This window comes from Microchirus variegatus, assembly GCF_963457635.1.
Source record: "Microchirus variegatus genome assembly, chromosome: 19".
Lineage (NCBI taxonomy): Eukaryota > Metazoa > Chordata > Actinopteri > Pleuronectiformes > Soleidae > Microchirus > Microchirus variegatus.
In genome coordinates this window covers 16,609,241-16,626,601 of record NC_139820.1, presented here as the reverse complement: position 1 = coordinate 16,626,601, position 17,361 = coordinate 16,609,241, and the positions used below count along the sequence as shown (strand labels likewise).

General features: G+C 40.9%; 1 protein-coding gene across 1 annotated transcript in view; it reads right to left on the bottom strand.

The window, feature by feature from the left end:
• The window catches only part of il1rapl2 (interleukin 1 receptor accessory protein-like 2), a gene marked incomplete at both ends in the record, with an annotated part of 340,998 nt that extends 326,244 nt beyond the window's left edge, over positions 1-14,754 (bottom strand). Inside the window, one exon of the mRNA XM_083905913.1 lies at positions 14,667-14,754. Within this exon, the coding sequence (XP_083762039.1) occupies positions 14,667-14,754 (88 nt within the window). The remainder of the gene's footprint in view (positions 1-14,666) is intronic.
• Positions 14,755-17,361: the final 2,607 nt, after the last annotated feature.

Here is a 17,361-nt window from a genome sequence, read left to right as displayed (position 1 = left end):
ACATTCTGTTAGCTTCGCTCGCTGCAGAGCCAGGGTTTCCCCCAGTGTATTATAAGCCTAGCGGGCCGCCAGGCTTTACTTGCCCCCCCCGCCAGGCTTTGCGTTGCTTGTTTATTAATTTAAAATAGATTTTTTATACACATCGGCTTTTTCTATACCGGGGAACAAGATCGCACGTTCCCCCATGTAATCCACGCAGTGCACGCTTGTCCAGGTGCTGATTGAAACCCAACTCACACTATCAAGTGCGTCATTATTACAATTACATTGTTCTTGTCAATAAAGGTGACGCTGGAAAGTCTCGGCGCAAAAGTGAAACTTGGCTGCGTGCGGCAAAGATTATGAACTCCCCGTGACATTCACTTCTCATCAGAGAACATTCTCTCTCTTTGAGCAGTTAACTAAAGACATCAGCTCATCTGATGCATCTGTTATTCCCGTAATTGCAGCGTTAAAGCGTGTTCTTTCACAATGATTAAGACCACGGAGTGAAAACGATGAAAAGTGCGCTCTGCTCTTCAGAGTCTGTCACCACGTTTCACTCAGATCACCTGCACTTCATCGCGACTGTACTCCATCATCGTCATAAAGATCATTATTTTTCTGTGGGGATAAAACACGCAGAGAAATAATCCAGTCTGCTTTAGATATGAAATCAGCGCTTGGAGATGCAGAGCAGCGACGAACGGCGCAGCAGAGGGAGAAGAGAACAGAAATAAAAGGGCCGTTTGTCTGCACCAGATGAGGGGGCACTACCACTTGTATATTTATGTTGTCTTACTTTTAAATGAGTAGCAAAGTATTAAAGTAAAAAATTGTTGCATCTAGATGCATCGATAATCGGTTTAGAATCAAATCGTTGACCTCTGAATCGTAATCGAATCAAATCGTGAGGTGCAAAGAGATTCCCACCCCTAATATTTTGCCTCTACTATACAATCCATGGTATTCCCAGAATTGTTGCTTGTTTACTCGTGGCTGGGCACATTTTTTTGTATAATTATTTTTAATTTGATTTTTGCCAAATTTTAACAGGAAATTTACGTTTCCTGTTGTTACGTTCAATGACATTGTTCAATGTTGTGGCACCAGTACAATGTCACTTATCTTGCTGACATGGGCATCGAGCACAGTGCACACCCCGCCAAGTAAAGATATTGTTCTCAGTCGAAATGCAAGTCTGACCAAGGGCTTTACCATTCCAAACCATACCATTCTGTACCACCATGGAAACAAAGCTTATAGGTCTTTTGGACTTGAGACAACTTGCCTGTATTTATGGTCATATTACATTTCCAGTTCTTATGTCATGTTATATAATTTTTCTATTAAATTTCCACTATAAAAGCTGTTTGAGGGACAAATTCAGATTTCTGTTTTGGTACCATCTGTACCTAAAGCTCCCAACAAAGTCACAGGGCAGAGTTTACTTTTGCAACCAAGCAGACTACACATTGCTACACTGTTGCATTGAATTTCTTAATACAGATACAGTGTGAAGATACAGAATGTCTTATTCTAGCATGTTCCTTTACCATTCAGTACTTTTTCCACTTTACTAAGCTACAAACTGCAGAATCACTATTCCACATGGTTTATGGTTTGTGCTTGCTGATCAATATCTGTTTATTGCCTGCAGAGAAACATGACCTTTCTTTTTCAGGATCACAGTGTTGCATCTTTGAGTGGAAAAGTAAGATTAGCTGTTAGAGCACATTCTTGATTTGATTATCAGGACAATAAGGGTGAATTACAATTCCTTGCTTAACCCTCAATCTCGCGGGTTAAGCCCCCTGGGCGGGGTCGGCGCGGGCACATGGCTCTGCCAGTCAGGAAGCTGGCACCCTGCGGGAGGGTTGCTCTTGCCCACCTCAATATCCCTCCAGGATGCATACACCTCCCCACATACATTAAGGGCACTGGGATGGCGGGGCTGAGGGAAGTTGGAACCACCACATGGAGGGACCACTCTCCACGGCCCCTGACAATCTGCCACTCTCCCCCCTAATTTTATCGCACCATAGACAACAGGGTCTGTGTGGGCCTCTACCTGGGGGTCGTTAGGTCGGTCTCTGGTGGGTGGCGGGGGTGGTTGTGGCGGGCTCTGTCCCGCTTTCCCAGTTGGCGGCCTGGGGGGGCTTTACCCCCGCCGGTGGTGGGCCGCATTAATTTGTTGTTGTTTATGTTCTGTCTTGTGAAGCATGTTCTGTCTATTTTGTAGTACCTTAATTGTTTAGTGTTGTTTATGCTTTGTTCTGTGAAGTATGTTCTGTTTTGTATCACCTTAATTGTTTAGTGTTGCTTATGTTCTGTGAAGTATGTTCTGTCTGTTTTGTATAACCTTAATTGTTCAGTGTTGTTTATGTTCTGTGAAGTATGTTCTGTCTGCACTGTACTACACTGTCAATGTTGTCTGCGCACCTCTCTCCCTCTCTCTTCAACCACAACTGACCCTAGCAGGGCTCCGTAGAGACTAACAGATTAAGAATGGCAGTTAGTTTCTCAAAATAATAATGTCCCCTGACAGAACAATTCAGTGTAGAAATATTTTAAATATACATATTTGCATTCTTGCCAAGTTAAGTGAGAAGACTGAAACCACTGGGGAGTGTTTGATTTATGGTAGCTCAGTTAGCATAATAAAAAGACGTGAGAGTTACTGCATGGAGCTTTACTTAACACAGACATAAGAGCTTCATTGATCTAATGCTGAAACGCTCAGCAATTAAGTAAAGAAGCTTTTCCAAAAAGCCAAATGGTTTCTTTACTATTTAATGGACAAATTGGACTGCAACTTGATTCAAGCACTTCTGCAGGTAGCACATTGATACTCTAGGCTGTGGAAAGTGGTAAATCCCCTATCACTTCTTTAAAAGCAACCATGTAGCAGGGCGACAGTATGGGGCCAGCTGCTACCTCTGGGTTTTAATAGGGAGAGTTTATCATTGAGTCTAATTAGAATGCCAATAGCACGTCTCCCTGAGCCACAATACCTACACACACACACACACACACACACACACACACACACACACACACACACACACACATGCACTCACGCACACACACATGGCCCTACATTATTCACTGGTAATTACAATGTCAATACAAAGCTACACTGCAGTGCAGCTTCACATGGCCATTGTTTGAACACAGACACACAAACACACACTATCCTTTAATTGCTGTTCAGTCAAATGCCTTAGCACTTATTTTCCCTTACACACACAACATGTACACATACACACAGAGAGAGAGAGAGAGAGCGAGAGCGAGAGAGCCCACTTGTGCATTTGTCCAATCAGACTCCCCATGGAGAAAATCTGCCACCCTATCACCAGCCCCTACTGTTCGTTTTATGCACACAAACACACATGCATGCACATAGCCACACTCTCACACAAGGTCATAAACTCAGCGGCAGATTCATCAGTGTCACATCTCACATGCTCTTTTTTTTAACAGCCGTCACTCGCCTTCGTTTACTCTGTCTCGTCCCCAGAGATGTGAGAATGAAACGCCACTTGCTCTGCATACTTGACTATATACTTCAGTATTAAGTGTCTCAGACTGGGTTAGGAGGCACCATGAAGCATTTCATCTACATTTTATGAATTACATTTGAATCTCTTTGATTTGACCTCGATTTGGTGTTTGAAACGTTCATTCCTCATGTTGTTGAATTAATGTCGTGTTGGTGCTACACGGTAGTATAGGATTGTCAATCTTAGGGTAGGCAGATTTTCGCAGAAGAGTGAAAGTGTTAGTTGACAATTTTTTTGCACATCACCCCACTTAAATTATTAAATCTGTTAATTTCACAGTCTCTACAGACTGACCTGACACTCCCTAAATAAAGTCTGGGTATTATATGAATGTGAACAGCAAAACTAACATTTCACAGACTCCCTCCAAGCCTGCTGGAAAATCTAGTTTTCTATTCAATTATCTGCTGCTTTGTACTCTCTCCTCTTCTCCCCACTATCCTCTCTTTTTTCTCTTCCTGCTGTCACACTAGCAACTTATTTTTAATTTCCATTTTCCCTTGTCTGCATCGCCCATACTTTTTTCTGAAGTATTTGCTTCTTCTCTCTCCATTCTGCTATCCCCTCTCCTCTTTTCTTAAATGTTTAATTTTTTCTCTCTCCCAATAACTTCTCCAAACTTCTTGACTGCTTCTGTCCCCCCTTTCCCTCTCTCTCCACAATCCTCCCATCCCTGCTCCCCCTCCTCTGATCTGTTCTCCTGGCTCAGACCCAGTTAAATTACCAGTTGTACAGAGCGATGGTGACAGAGTGCAGAACTTAATTACACACTGGCTGACAGCAAAGACTTCATGTTAGATTTTCTCTTTATGTCTTCTTCCTCTCTCTTTTCTAATGTTTCCCACCCCCCTCTTGCCTCCTTTATATTTCATCACTTTCTCTTTGTCTTTACTCCAGTTATTAATGGCTGGTTAAGACACTCTGCTCCATGTTGTTTCAATGTGCCGATGGGATGTCTAGGTTGGGCTTCATGTTTGCAGGTGGACTGACTGTGTTGGTCAGCAACTAGTGCAATGTACAGTAAATATGGAAGACTGTATTAAAGCTAATTTCCACACTTCCCTACTTTTAATGTTCCATCACATACATTAAATGGTTTTGTATTTATATAGCGCTTTTCCAGTCTTGATGACCACTCAAAGCTGCTTTACACTACAGTTCCCATTCACCCATTAACACCCATTCACTCACACTTTCATACGTTTTTCTATCACTCATCTTTCATACCCTTGTTGTCTCAGTCTTGCTTTACCAGATGTACATAGTCATTGGGTCTTATTGTTCAGTCTAACAATGTTAGTGGATGTTACATTTGTTTATAAGTCCCGCTTTATGGCCATGAACGCACACAACTTTTCAAGATTTACTCCGAACAAAATCTCTTAGTTTCATTGAACTGGATTCATCAGATTCAAGTAAGTAAAATGTCTTTTATATATTTTTTTGGTTGTTATTACAATGTGTAGAGCATGTACATATTTAGTTATTGTGGAATAGATGCATCAAATTTCATTTAGAGCTTGTTACATATTTGTTGTAATTTTACAACACTGGGTCTTGGTGGTAGCAAAAATAGCAGGCTTGTTACAGTGGACACAAACAGGTTGTATTCCCTCCACAACATCACTGCCTTAAACAGAGTATTTTCTTTATACATAAACAGTATACATTACATACATTATACCCTTGTGTTGTGTTCTGGTCAAATTTGACTGATTTAAAAGTTTTATCTCTAAAAAAAAGATATAGTTAATTTGATCAGACTGAGCTAAATGTCTTTGTCCACAAAGAGGATATCAACAGACAATTCAGTTCTGGGAAAGGTGTAAATGTTCCTGAATGTGGGTTGTGGATGTAAGTGGGGGTTTGCATGTTTTTCTTTTAGTATGATAAGTAGAGACCATAGGCTAAGACATTTACATTTACATTTAGGGCATTTAGCAGATGCTTTAGTCCAAAGCGACTTACAATCAGCAGACAGTATTGTCTGCCTTGAAAACATTTCTACCCAAAGGACTTGGTCCACCACCCTATCTATTCCTTCAGGTTATGTACTACTATATAAAAAGCATATTTATACATGTTAATTCATTGTTTGTTTTTTTCAAAAGGAAGCTCAGCTTCCTCTAAAATGTCGTCAAATAATAGAACATTATTAGAATGTGCTGTCTCGTTCATCTTACGTGATTTTCACATTCCCGTAGCAGCCTCCGCATTAAAACCACTTGAAGCTCAACTAACAAACAACCATCGACTCTCACATACCTCACATGGACTGAGCCGTGAGCCAGCCAAACGCCGGCGCTAACATTCAAGCTGTCCTGCCGCTGTTCTCTGTGTCATATTACTGTCACCGTTTTCTCTGTTTTATTCCTGGTTCAATATTCACAATTTACCACCGTTTGCCATAGATGCCAGCTAGCGTGCATTGCTGATTAGGGTGCAGGGAAAGGCCTACCGGCATTCTTAAGTAGCAAATGTTTGTGCGTGATTCCGTTCCTATGTTACGCAAACTATTTTCATTTTCATCTCCCACCTGTATTCACAACTTCTGGTACCAAGTAATGAAAATGTCCATACAGGCTGTCAAACTTCTTATTTTATTTCTTCCGGGTTTGCGTGGGGAAACAGAGGGAATGTTCCACTAGGTGGAAATAGAGGGCTTTCGCGGGTGATTGGTGGGGGGAACTATAGTTGCAGGGGTGTTTCTGTGTTTATCACTAATATAGGATTTTTTATGTGTACATATGTGGTTTTGGGTGGGGGGAAACCTTTTGATGGCCTTTGTATATTTTGCTGTTTGTTTATTTGTTTATCAGTTGGAGGGGTTGGTGCAAAGAGACTGTGCAGAGAGAGAGAGCACTGAGACAGAGAACTGTCAAAGGGTAAAATGGGCAGGATTTTTCTTTTGGAGAGACATAGCCTGGCAACTTGATGCCTATTTATTTTTCATTTTGAACAGTTTTTGTTTTGCATTTTTGACTTATCTTGCCACTCTAAATATTTGCACCTATTAAAAAATATATACATGAAAAATAAAAAAAATAAACAGAAGACTTTTTTTGAAACTTGCATCTTCCCTGACTCCATCGGCTATCCAGTCACAGTGTCCAATTTACCTAATCCCCATATTGCATGTTTTTGGATTGTTGGAGGAAGCCGGAGAACCCAGAAAAAACCCATGCACGCATGCATGTATACTCAATCTCATTTCCCATTCCAGTACTAGCATTTTCTCACCAGGAGCTCACTCCAGTGTGTATGTTCTTGTATATTGTTTGATTGCGAGTACCAGCTGACCTCCTTGCATAACCTCTATGAAGCAAGCGCCCTATAGAATCTTCTTTGTTGGTGTGCTTTCACCAAAACATGAGTGTGCGACCAACTGGATGAGAAAGTGTTGTGATATATGAAGCACACACAGTAGGCACGTACAGTCTGCATGGTCACAAAATGCTCACATGCGTCTGCATGTAGTCTGTTCCAGCTGACATCGAGTGATAGGGCAGGTCTCCAGTTCATCACGGGGCCAACATACAAAGACAAACAACAATTCAATGCTGTGGTCAAAATAGAGTGTCCTAAAGTAACCTAATCCCTGATCTACATGTTTTTTGATTGTGGGAGAAGGCCAGAGCATTTTCAAAAATATATTTGTCAAACCTCCATTCATCCATCTATCCATCCATTGTCTATTGCTTTATCCTCCACATGAGGGTTGCAGGACTGCTGGTGCCAATCCCATTTGACATAGGCAGAAGACAGTGTACACCCTGGGCAGGTCACCCAGGGTCCATTGCAGGGCCAACATACAGACATCTGAGCATTCACTCTCGCATTCACACCAACAGGCAATTAAGAGTGTCCAATTAATCTAATCCCTGATAAGTTTTTGGACTGCTGGAGGAAGCCAAAGCATATTTTATATGTATTTGTCAAATCTCAATTCTCGAAAAAGATATGTCCTCTTTTTTTCCATCAGTTTGGACTATAGACAAACTGGCTCAGAACCTATTTACTATACGGTGTTCATCTTACCATTGAACCAATAAGCCTCGCCAACACGTCAACTTTGTGTGTTGATATGATATAAGTTGTGTGTTTGGGTAAATTTTTGTACAAACAGTTTCAGCATGTGAAAAACAAAAACTCCTGCCCCTTCCAGTGAGCTGAGGAATTTGTAGCCTCTCAGGAACAGATTCTCCTGCTGTGCTCTACCATGTTGATCTGGTACAGAACGGCAGTCTAAAGTGACATAATTGAGTGTCACTAACCGTGTCTCTGACTAGTCAGTGGCTCTCCGTACAGACACAGTAAGTATTTAGTTCCACTAATGCCTGTCTTATTGAAAATTACATTGTTTTACACAGAGACCTCTGAATCTGTGGTGACTGAAGCATTTACTCCATCAGTCTCCATCAGCAGCTGACTCTGGAGATCTGGGGTCTAAATAAACTCATCATAAGTCTCTTTGTGAGTAAAATAGGTACAAGCCTCCACTAGGATTTCATTGGACATTGTTTTCCCCAAAACTCTTTGACACATGCATCTTCACCTCTGGACATATCATTGTCTAAATACGTACACCTTTTTCTGAATCAATCTTGAATCAGTCCTTTTCACACAAAATGGAAATAGATGGAGACAGATTTGGGCCAAACTCTGAAAGATTTAGAATCATATTCCGTCAAGTCCACAGTTTGCTTGAGATGCAGTTGAGTCATTGAGATTGAAATGGTGCTTTTCCATTACACAGTTACGGCTCAACTCGGCATGGCACAACTCTGCAGCTTTTGTTTGTTTTTTTGCTTTTCCATTAACGATAGTACCTGATACTTTTTTTTAGTACCTGCTCTGGTGAGGTTCCAAGCGAGCTGAGCCGAAACTATTATGTGATGTCAACAGACTGTTAGCCAGTGATTGGCAGAGTGTCATCACTGGAAGAGTCATGAGCGCAACGTCCAACACAAAAATCAAACGAAACTGTAGATCACTTCGGAAACTGTAGATCACTTCGGAATTTTAAGACTTTTTAAGACTTAAAATTCCGAAGACATGCCTCCAACATTTAGCAAGGAAATTTAACAGAGGAGTCTGGTGTATTTAGCAACCACACTGCAAGTCTATGAAAGCTAAGGGAAAAAAGTGCAGTTATGTTTAGTTCATCAACTGAACTGAGGGAGACCATATGTGTCCAGCCATGGCAAAAGCGTTCACAAGTCTACTTCGGGACATTTGGAGTTATTTACAGATTCCGAAAGTGTGATTTCTAAGCTTTCCGACAATGTCCATCTGATCATTTTTGAAGAAGATGTGGCCATTTGAATGTAGGCACTCCTCAAACTGCTTTAGGGAGAATTTTAGCCTCAAAGATTTACACCTTCTGAGAGCCCAGAGACAGAATCATCACATTTACATCGCACAACCCCCTCCTGGTCTAAGCTGTCAGTGAAACCACACCCTGCTCTGTATGGGCACAGATACTATTGTTGTGAGCTACACTGCAACACAGAACAATATATATACACAATATAAGCTCCTGCTTAACACTGAACGAATTGGTGAACAAATCTTTTGAAGGAAACATTTTAATGAACTGATTCAAGTGATTCAGTATACTCAAATGAACTGCAGATCCCACCATACCTTTCATGTAGTATGTTTGGGGTATATGGGTATTTTTAAGTATGTGCTTTCAGATACTGAGCCTGGGGTTATTTAGCTTACACTATGTGTGGTTTCTTCTCTGAATAAGGCAGGTGTTCCAACATGAATTGCTTTACAGGCCTATTTGTGCACTGCATTCTGTGTTTTATTTATTTGTACTGCCACTGCAAATGTGCCTGTGTGTGTGTGTTGGGGGGTGGGGTGAATGTACATATCTGCATGTGCATGTGTATGTGTATGACGGCTGTGAGTCCTGCTACAAGGCTGTGTTTTATATAATGTATCATGCTATAATGAATGCATCCCTTCCACTGCAAAGAGAGATTGTGTTAAAGATGTAGAAAAAACTAGGGGACTGACGGAGGGAGAAGTGTGTGAATGTGTGTCTGTGTCTTAAACAGAATGTAAGCAATTGATCTGAACTTAATATATCATTAAAGCCCAAAAAGGGAAATGGGGAAATCCATTTTCAGAAGGGCAAAACACTTTAGAAGCCAGGAATTATAAATGTGTGTTTGTTATATACCCTTATCTGATTATTTCACACCTGTCTTTCTGAACATTCTGGGTGTATGAGTGTGTGTGTGTTAAAGAGGTAATTAATAGAGGTCCACATTTTCTCTATTTCCCCAGGGTCTGCTGTCCAAATGCATAACAGTCAAATACACATATAGCGTCATTGGTCACCTTCGGAGACTTACACAGTTGAACCTTAGTCGCTACTTCCAGAAATTCATCCTCAGAGGTAGCATATGAGACACACATATATGCAAGTGGACAAATATGCCCTCACATCTGCTTGATCCTGCTTTATTAGAAAGACTCTCATAACATGTGCACACATGCAAAACAGAAAGCTTTATATTGTGACAACAAAAGTGTATCCCTTCAGATACACATAAAAACACATAGTAACAGTTTGCCTTTGGAATGATTATGTTTAATAAACCCCCAACCAGGCCTGTCAAAAAGTGAATCTTCAAATCTCAAATCCCAGGATGAATGAATATGCAAATGTGATAAGTGTGACCTATGAACACCAACCATCTTAATCTGCACAGAAGAGTCTCTTCATTGTGTGTGTGTGTGGAGCTTCACCATCAGGCCCATGTAATTTGCACACACAATCATAACTCAGATTTGTGCTTGTTCCTGCACATGTCAAACTCTATAATCACAGCCACGCAGACAAAATTACTTTCTCTGCATCGAAACATTTAAGGAGGCACGATACAGGTTTTTTGACATTAGAGGACATCCATCAAGTGTGAGATACAGTAAATGCACTTGGCAACACTGCTGACATACAGGAAAGGGTGCAAAGTGTCTGCAATGATATTTTGCTATTTTCTAAATATTTTCAATCTCATTTACATCCATGCTTACTAGATGGCAGTTTTATTATTTAGTGGTTTTGTTGGCAAATTGTTGTGCATCTGAAGATGTTTTGGATGGAAGATGTGTATGCTTGTATTAGTACAGTCATATTGGTATCTGTAAGTACTATAGGTGGGTGTGTGCGTGTAGAATTAAACCCTTAGGTGAAAAGAGTCAAAACAGCATCAGCCTTTATCAATATTTGACTGCAGAACCAGAGATTGTATGAATCTTTAATATGACCTTGGAGCTCAAAAAAGACATGAAGACATCGGGTATCAGGAAAGAAGTGGGATGAAGAGCAAGATGCAGAAAGGTAGAAATAAATTAAAGGCATCTTCGACGTACTCCATGAGGTTTAAATGCTCAAAGCTTTGTTCAGACCAAAGATCACAGAATATTGGGAGCAATAACACATCAATTCACTGAAGCTCTGTAGATCTTCATGACAGCTCTACATTACAGTTTGTCACGCTCTTCCTGAGCAAACTGCTCCACTTCCCAGGTTTCATAAGCACCTTATCTCAACTCAAATCTCAACTATCAGCTCTTCCCATTGATGTTCACTTGTATTAGGATCAGGACTCACAGCCGGCCAGCTAAGAACCGATGTGCCTGACCACAAGGCTCTAATTGTGTTCCATCTGTCCAAAGGACATTTTCCCAGACGCGTAGCTTGTCAGCTCGCATTTAAGTGAACTCCAGTCAGGCTTTGCTCTTTCTCCTTTTATCCCTCTCTCTTTTTCAAAAAAAGTGTGGCAGCCCAATATTTTTCATGGAGCCAGTTTTGACCTTGGAGGTCAACTTGGACGTCAGCATCTTTGGTTCGCTTGGTATTTTTTCTCGAGTTTCTTTCCCAACGTTCAAATTATGACCCTGTTTAATCTGGAGTAAATTTTCCTCCTGTGGTCTCTAGACCTAAATCTTCCTAATAATATGAAAAGCTGTGTGGAAAGTTTGTTTTAGCCTTTACTGTGCTGATACTTATCAGTCGGTTGATCTCTTCTCTCTTGGGACAGCTCCTTTTCCTCTTGCCCATGTTCAGCGTGGTGCACAAAATTACACCAAACTGCTCAATGAGCATGTTTCTCCAATATAATGACCAATTAGAACACTGAAGAAAACGGATACAACTTTAAGGCAACAGTCTGCTTGACATATCACTACTATCAACTAATTTACTACCCCTTCTTAGTAAGAAACGAGTTGCCAGTTCATTTTCCTCTCTAATCCAGAGAAATGGGAAAAAAGAGAAGACTACGGTAATGAGAGCGATAAAGAGAGTGGAGTAAATAAATGAAAGAAGAAACAGTTGAACTCTCAGTTGGTTAACATTTTTCTAAGTACGCCATTTTAGTTTTACTTCATCAAGTGAAAGAGCCTTTTCATCCTTCTATCTCTCAACAAAGAATAATGTGTTTAAATGCTTTACAAACTTGTCGTCATCAGATAATCAGTACACTGGTTGTTTGAAATGTTTGAGAAAACACCAGAAGATGTCACTTACCCATTTTCTTATTTGTAACTGCAAGTAAATATTGCTTTACACTGTATCCTATATAAGCTGCTCAATGCAGTAGCTGTTTTTATTACACGTTTGTATATTTTTTTTAAAGAAGTCAGTGCATCTAAAATGTCCATTTGATTTCTCTCATATTACTTTTTTTTTTTTTACTGTATGTCAGCAAGTGCCTCTGTCCGAACAGAAGGCATCGATCCTGTTCACTCTCAGGGATGACCTTTGATAAGAGAGGAGAGGATCGACATTTAGCACTGTTTTTTTTTTCCCTTTAAAATTACACGTTTCTATTGTTATTTGTTGGTCTGTAAAAATTACTATATGTCCCCACTGATCATCACCCTGCGTTCTGCTGTGCCCCACGGTAATTTGTCCCCTTTTTGTTGCAGTGGGTGCTGCAATCGAAGCGCAGCAAGGAGACTGACATGAGGAAATCCTATCCATATGGTGTCCTCTTACACACACACACACACACACACATACACAGAGAGTGAGAGAGATAGAAAAGATCTAACAGTTTATCTTTTGCCAACTGTAGCAGCCACCCACATAAATGTCCGCTTGGCTCTACTCTGATCACATAATTGCTCTGTGCACACCTCTCCCCCACACACACGCACGCACACACACAGACACACACACACACACACAGAAGACGAGTGTAGATCCAGAGAAAATGCACTGAAGCACACTCAGGGAGTTCACACAAAGACACATACACTCATACCTGGATATAGAACCTGGATATATACAGCACCCACACACACAGCCAGTCCCTGCTCGGTACAGCATGACAAACTTTTTGCCCATGCTGGTATGCCGGTGAGAATACACACACACACACAGACACACACAGCAACTACCAAACAAAAACTCCCACCAGCTCACCCACACAGTCAGAAACAATGTAGAGGAAGTGTGAAAGGGATCCAGTAGACAAAGTGAGTAAATGTGATGAACATCATCAATATCAAACCAAAGCTTTAAAAAATCTGCTACAGAGAGAGCCTTTTCTTGTTATACGAGAAACTGTACATGTTGTTGTTACAAGACAGTTTTTTTTTTCTCCTCTGTGGCAGTTCTACACCCAAACTCATCTTTATGTACCTTTGAATGTTAATCAGTGGACTTGCTTGGACAATAGTGATCCCGAATTAATTAACTGTCATGGTTTTCATTTTTTTTTTTTAAGTAACAATTTATAAATGTAATCCTAATTTAGTAATTCAAATTAAATCCTTAGATATGTGGGAGCAGGGTGATACAACCCAGGCAGAGGGAGCAATATAGGGTTGGATACCTTTCTCAGGGGCACCCCAACCCTTGACCTTTTGTGAGATTTGACCCCTCTGTTACAAGCCCCCGATTCCCTTCTTAGCCTTTTGGACCTTGAGTCTGGCAATCAATTGAACTAAACTGGGCATCATGTTTTTCCAAATGAGCTTCACTTATCAATATGTTTCTGGAATCTCAAAATGTGACCAAAGCTACTCTACTTTTGTATTATTCACTGTGAGAAGAATAACACTGTGAACGGATATTTTAAATCTCAACTATGCAACATGTGCCTTTTTTGATGCGTGATGATGAGTATGTTTATGCAATTACAGAGGATCCTCTAAAGGACTGTTATGGTTGCCCAAATTCCCCTGATTAAACTCCCACGGCCTCCACTCTCACTTACAAGCAAGCAAAATTGTGAGACAGGATTAGATTCCAGTAGAATCGGTTCTAACTGGATTGTTATAATCAGATGACCCGAGTTTGCTAAAAATCGGTAAGTAATTGTCTGTTTTTATCACTATAAAAACACAATATTTGTAATTCCATAACGTCTACTCATAAAAATGCAGATCAGGCATAACAGTAAATCAAACTCATAGAGGGAGAAACATCTAATAAAAGTGTCTTTATGTAAACAGAGTGTATAGCTCACCTCTGTCAGAGACACTTATCCATACAGAAACGTATAAAGCATTATTGAGACAGCATGACAAACATTGATAAACCAGTCAAACTGTGTCTGCCCTGTTGATCAGCAAGACAAAACAAATCGATCAGGAATAAAAGACCATCAGCAGATCTGTCACCAGCTGGTGGCTGATACACAAATGAGCACAAGAGCAGCAACAATGACAGCAGCAGTCAGACAAGGCTGATCATTACGCACACTCAGCAGAAAATAAAAGAGGCATGGAAACTTACAGACAGCTATCTGAGCTGCGAGATAGAGTTTGGAGAGGAGTGTTGACTGATAAAAACAGAGGTGGTGGAAGAAAGAAATGTCTGGAGTGAAATATATGTACACATATCCACGGCTTCAAGTTAAAAGAAACAGAAAGAAAAAGAGCAGAAGAGTGTGAAGAGAGCACACAAAAGTGAGGAGGAGTAGTTTGAGGAAAGACAAGAGGTGGTACTATCAAAAGAAGAATGAGGAGTTTGCAAATGAAAATAGAAAAAAAAACACAGGGCAACTTTTGAGAAGAGAGGGGTTTGTTTCCAGCAAACTGGCACGGCTAGAAGTGGAGGCAACAAACAGTGAGGCTTGTTCATCCTACCTGAGTTTCTCTTGGAGATGTACTTGACATCGTCACAGGCTCCTGGAGCGAGTTGGAAGAGGAGGAAGAAGAGGGGTACAGTCTTCATCTCTCTTTTCTCCATTGGCACCTTGAGAAAACAGGACAGATGTTGGTGGAATTAAAAAAAAAAAATGTGTCAACAAGCAATAACACAAAACAACTGGAGAAAGCAATCAGAGGACATTAATATCTACCAAGGCTCAGTGTGATCAGTTTGTCATAGTGACAATTGAAAATCACTTAACTGCACCCCCTATTCTGATAACAACTCCTCAACTCCTCAACTCCTCCTTAGCAACAATTGCCAAGGAGTTGGCTAAGAGCTGAGTGTGGGGAGCAAGCATCATATACAACCACGCTCTGTCAAAGCGTCGCCTTAAGGTATCCTTCCATGTCTGAATGTCAGTTGACAATGTAAACCCACTGGTGGCACATTTGGACGTTCAGAGCAGAGAAGAGGTAAAATAAAGTCAGAGATTGAGTTTAGGGTAGGCCTGTCACGATAACAAATTTTGCTGGACGATAAATTGTCTCAGAAATTATTGCGATAATCGATAATATTGTTGTTCTGAGATGATTTTCATCTAATACAATGATAATGGTATAATAATGCAGGTACACCTTTTCAAAGAGAAATAAACTTTTATTTTTAAGGAATATTTAACACTAGAACACATTAAATTAACAAACAAGCAAAAGCAATAAATAAAATGGGTTAGCTGCACTCTGCTGTGGTAGGCTACGCCAGGAGTCCCGCCTCCACACACACCATGCGACTGACAAGTGACTGACAAGTGACTGACATGAGGGTTCACTCATCGTTACTCTGGCTTTACACGGCAACGCTCCCGGGTGAAACCGACAACATATTTTATCAGATGTGCCTTTCGTTTAGACGTCGACGGCGTTTTTGGGGCTTAAAAACGCAAAAAAATTAACCCACCCTCCAGAGTGGAAATCTTAAAAACGATCCGCTGTCAACCCTTTAGACGGGAACGCGACAGCGCTGCTGCGCCACATTCGCCCCAGGTTCTGGTGCCAACTTCAGCGTCGTGTCAGCGTGAGCAGCGCTGTCGCGTTCCCGTCTAAAGGGTTGACAGCGGAGCGTTTTTAAGATTTCCACTCTGGAGGGTGGGTGATACCGATCCAGGAGTCATTTCAGCAATTACGCCGAGTCAATGTTTTGGTTTTCGACTGTGGGCGACTCAGCGCTACTAGAAAGAAGTAGAAGGAAGTTTCAGCGCATGCGCGTGCTCCTGGTGTTGTTGTTTGGCAGTGCTTCACAGCGCCACCTAGCCACCTGGCATGCATACTACATCAAATTTCACACACTTTAGGACCCGAGAGAGGGAGAGAGAGAGAGAGACGGGGAAAACAAAAAAGCATGCAAATGGCATTTATCGCGGCCAGAAAGCTAATTTTAATTATCGTGCGATTAATTGATTTATTGAATATCGCGACAGGCCTATATGAGGCTCAAAATGAGAAAGGGCTGTAAAATCATCTGAATGCTAGGGCTGAACGATATGGACAAAATTTCATATCTCGATATTCATGCCAGATATCTCGATATCGATACGATACGATACGACTACGGGTTCGGTGAAAAACCAAGCATTTTTCAGAAAAATAAAAACATTATACAAAAGACTGTGGAAACTTTCCACATGGAAAGTGCAGTTTTATGGATGAGAACTCGCTGCCAGTCATCAACATTAACATAAAGTTACCAAAGAATAAATAAAAAAATAATTTTTCATCATCATCACATGTTTTACTGCAGCTCCGCTTTAATGTTCGATGCGTTATCAGTCATCGCGCAAACCAAAGTCCCAGTCTGCTAACCGTTAGCAGCTAACCGTTAGCAGCTAACGCACCTCTCATCCTGCGCTACATTATCACCTGTATGCTCCCGGGGAAGAAGGACGTCTGCAGACAGCGGCTCTTGAGTTCGGAGTTTGTTGTAATAAAATGGATCGTTAAACTGATGTAAGGTTCGGTTGTCCGGCTTGACCACAGGTCCGTGGTTGTGGCGAAATGATCGATGATTTATGTTTTGGCACAAAATCGCCACCGGCCTCATTATCTTCCGCACTCATGTCACTTTTCTTTCTTTTTTTTTGATTTTCCCACTGTATGTCGTGTGTGTGAATGTGCGTCTCAGTCCCCGTCTCCCTCCCGCCCTCCTATGTTTGTCATTGGTTTGCTTCAGCTGTCGATCCACAGCAAGCATGAAATAAGGTTTGTGATTGGCTGGCCGTAGTGGTGCATTCAAGGGCAATCGTAAAAAATGTTGTTTATTTCGACTGCCGGAGCTGTACATGCAGGGCGAGCGCCGGGGGAAAATCTATATCGTTTATATCGTCGCTTTTTCGATATTAATATCTTGAATGTTCATATCTCGATATCGAGAGGCGCACGACAGAAGACAGACTTATTTTATTCGGTCCAAATGTTTTAATTGGTCATACTTTCATCATAATAATATGATAATTAAAAGATGATGAGTTTCAAAACCTGGTGGGTTTATCTTATGTTTTAGAGTGCCATACGCTTATTAGGAGCAATTTAAGATTACAAAAGAAAAGTGTAAAAATGTAAGAAAGGTAAGTATAGCTTTAAGGGTATTTTATACATGCATTTTAGTGATTAAATGGTTAGATGTAATTGATTA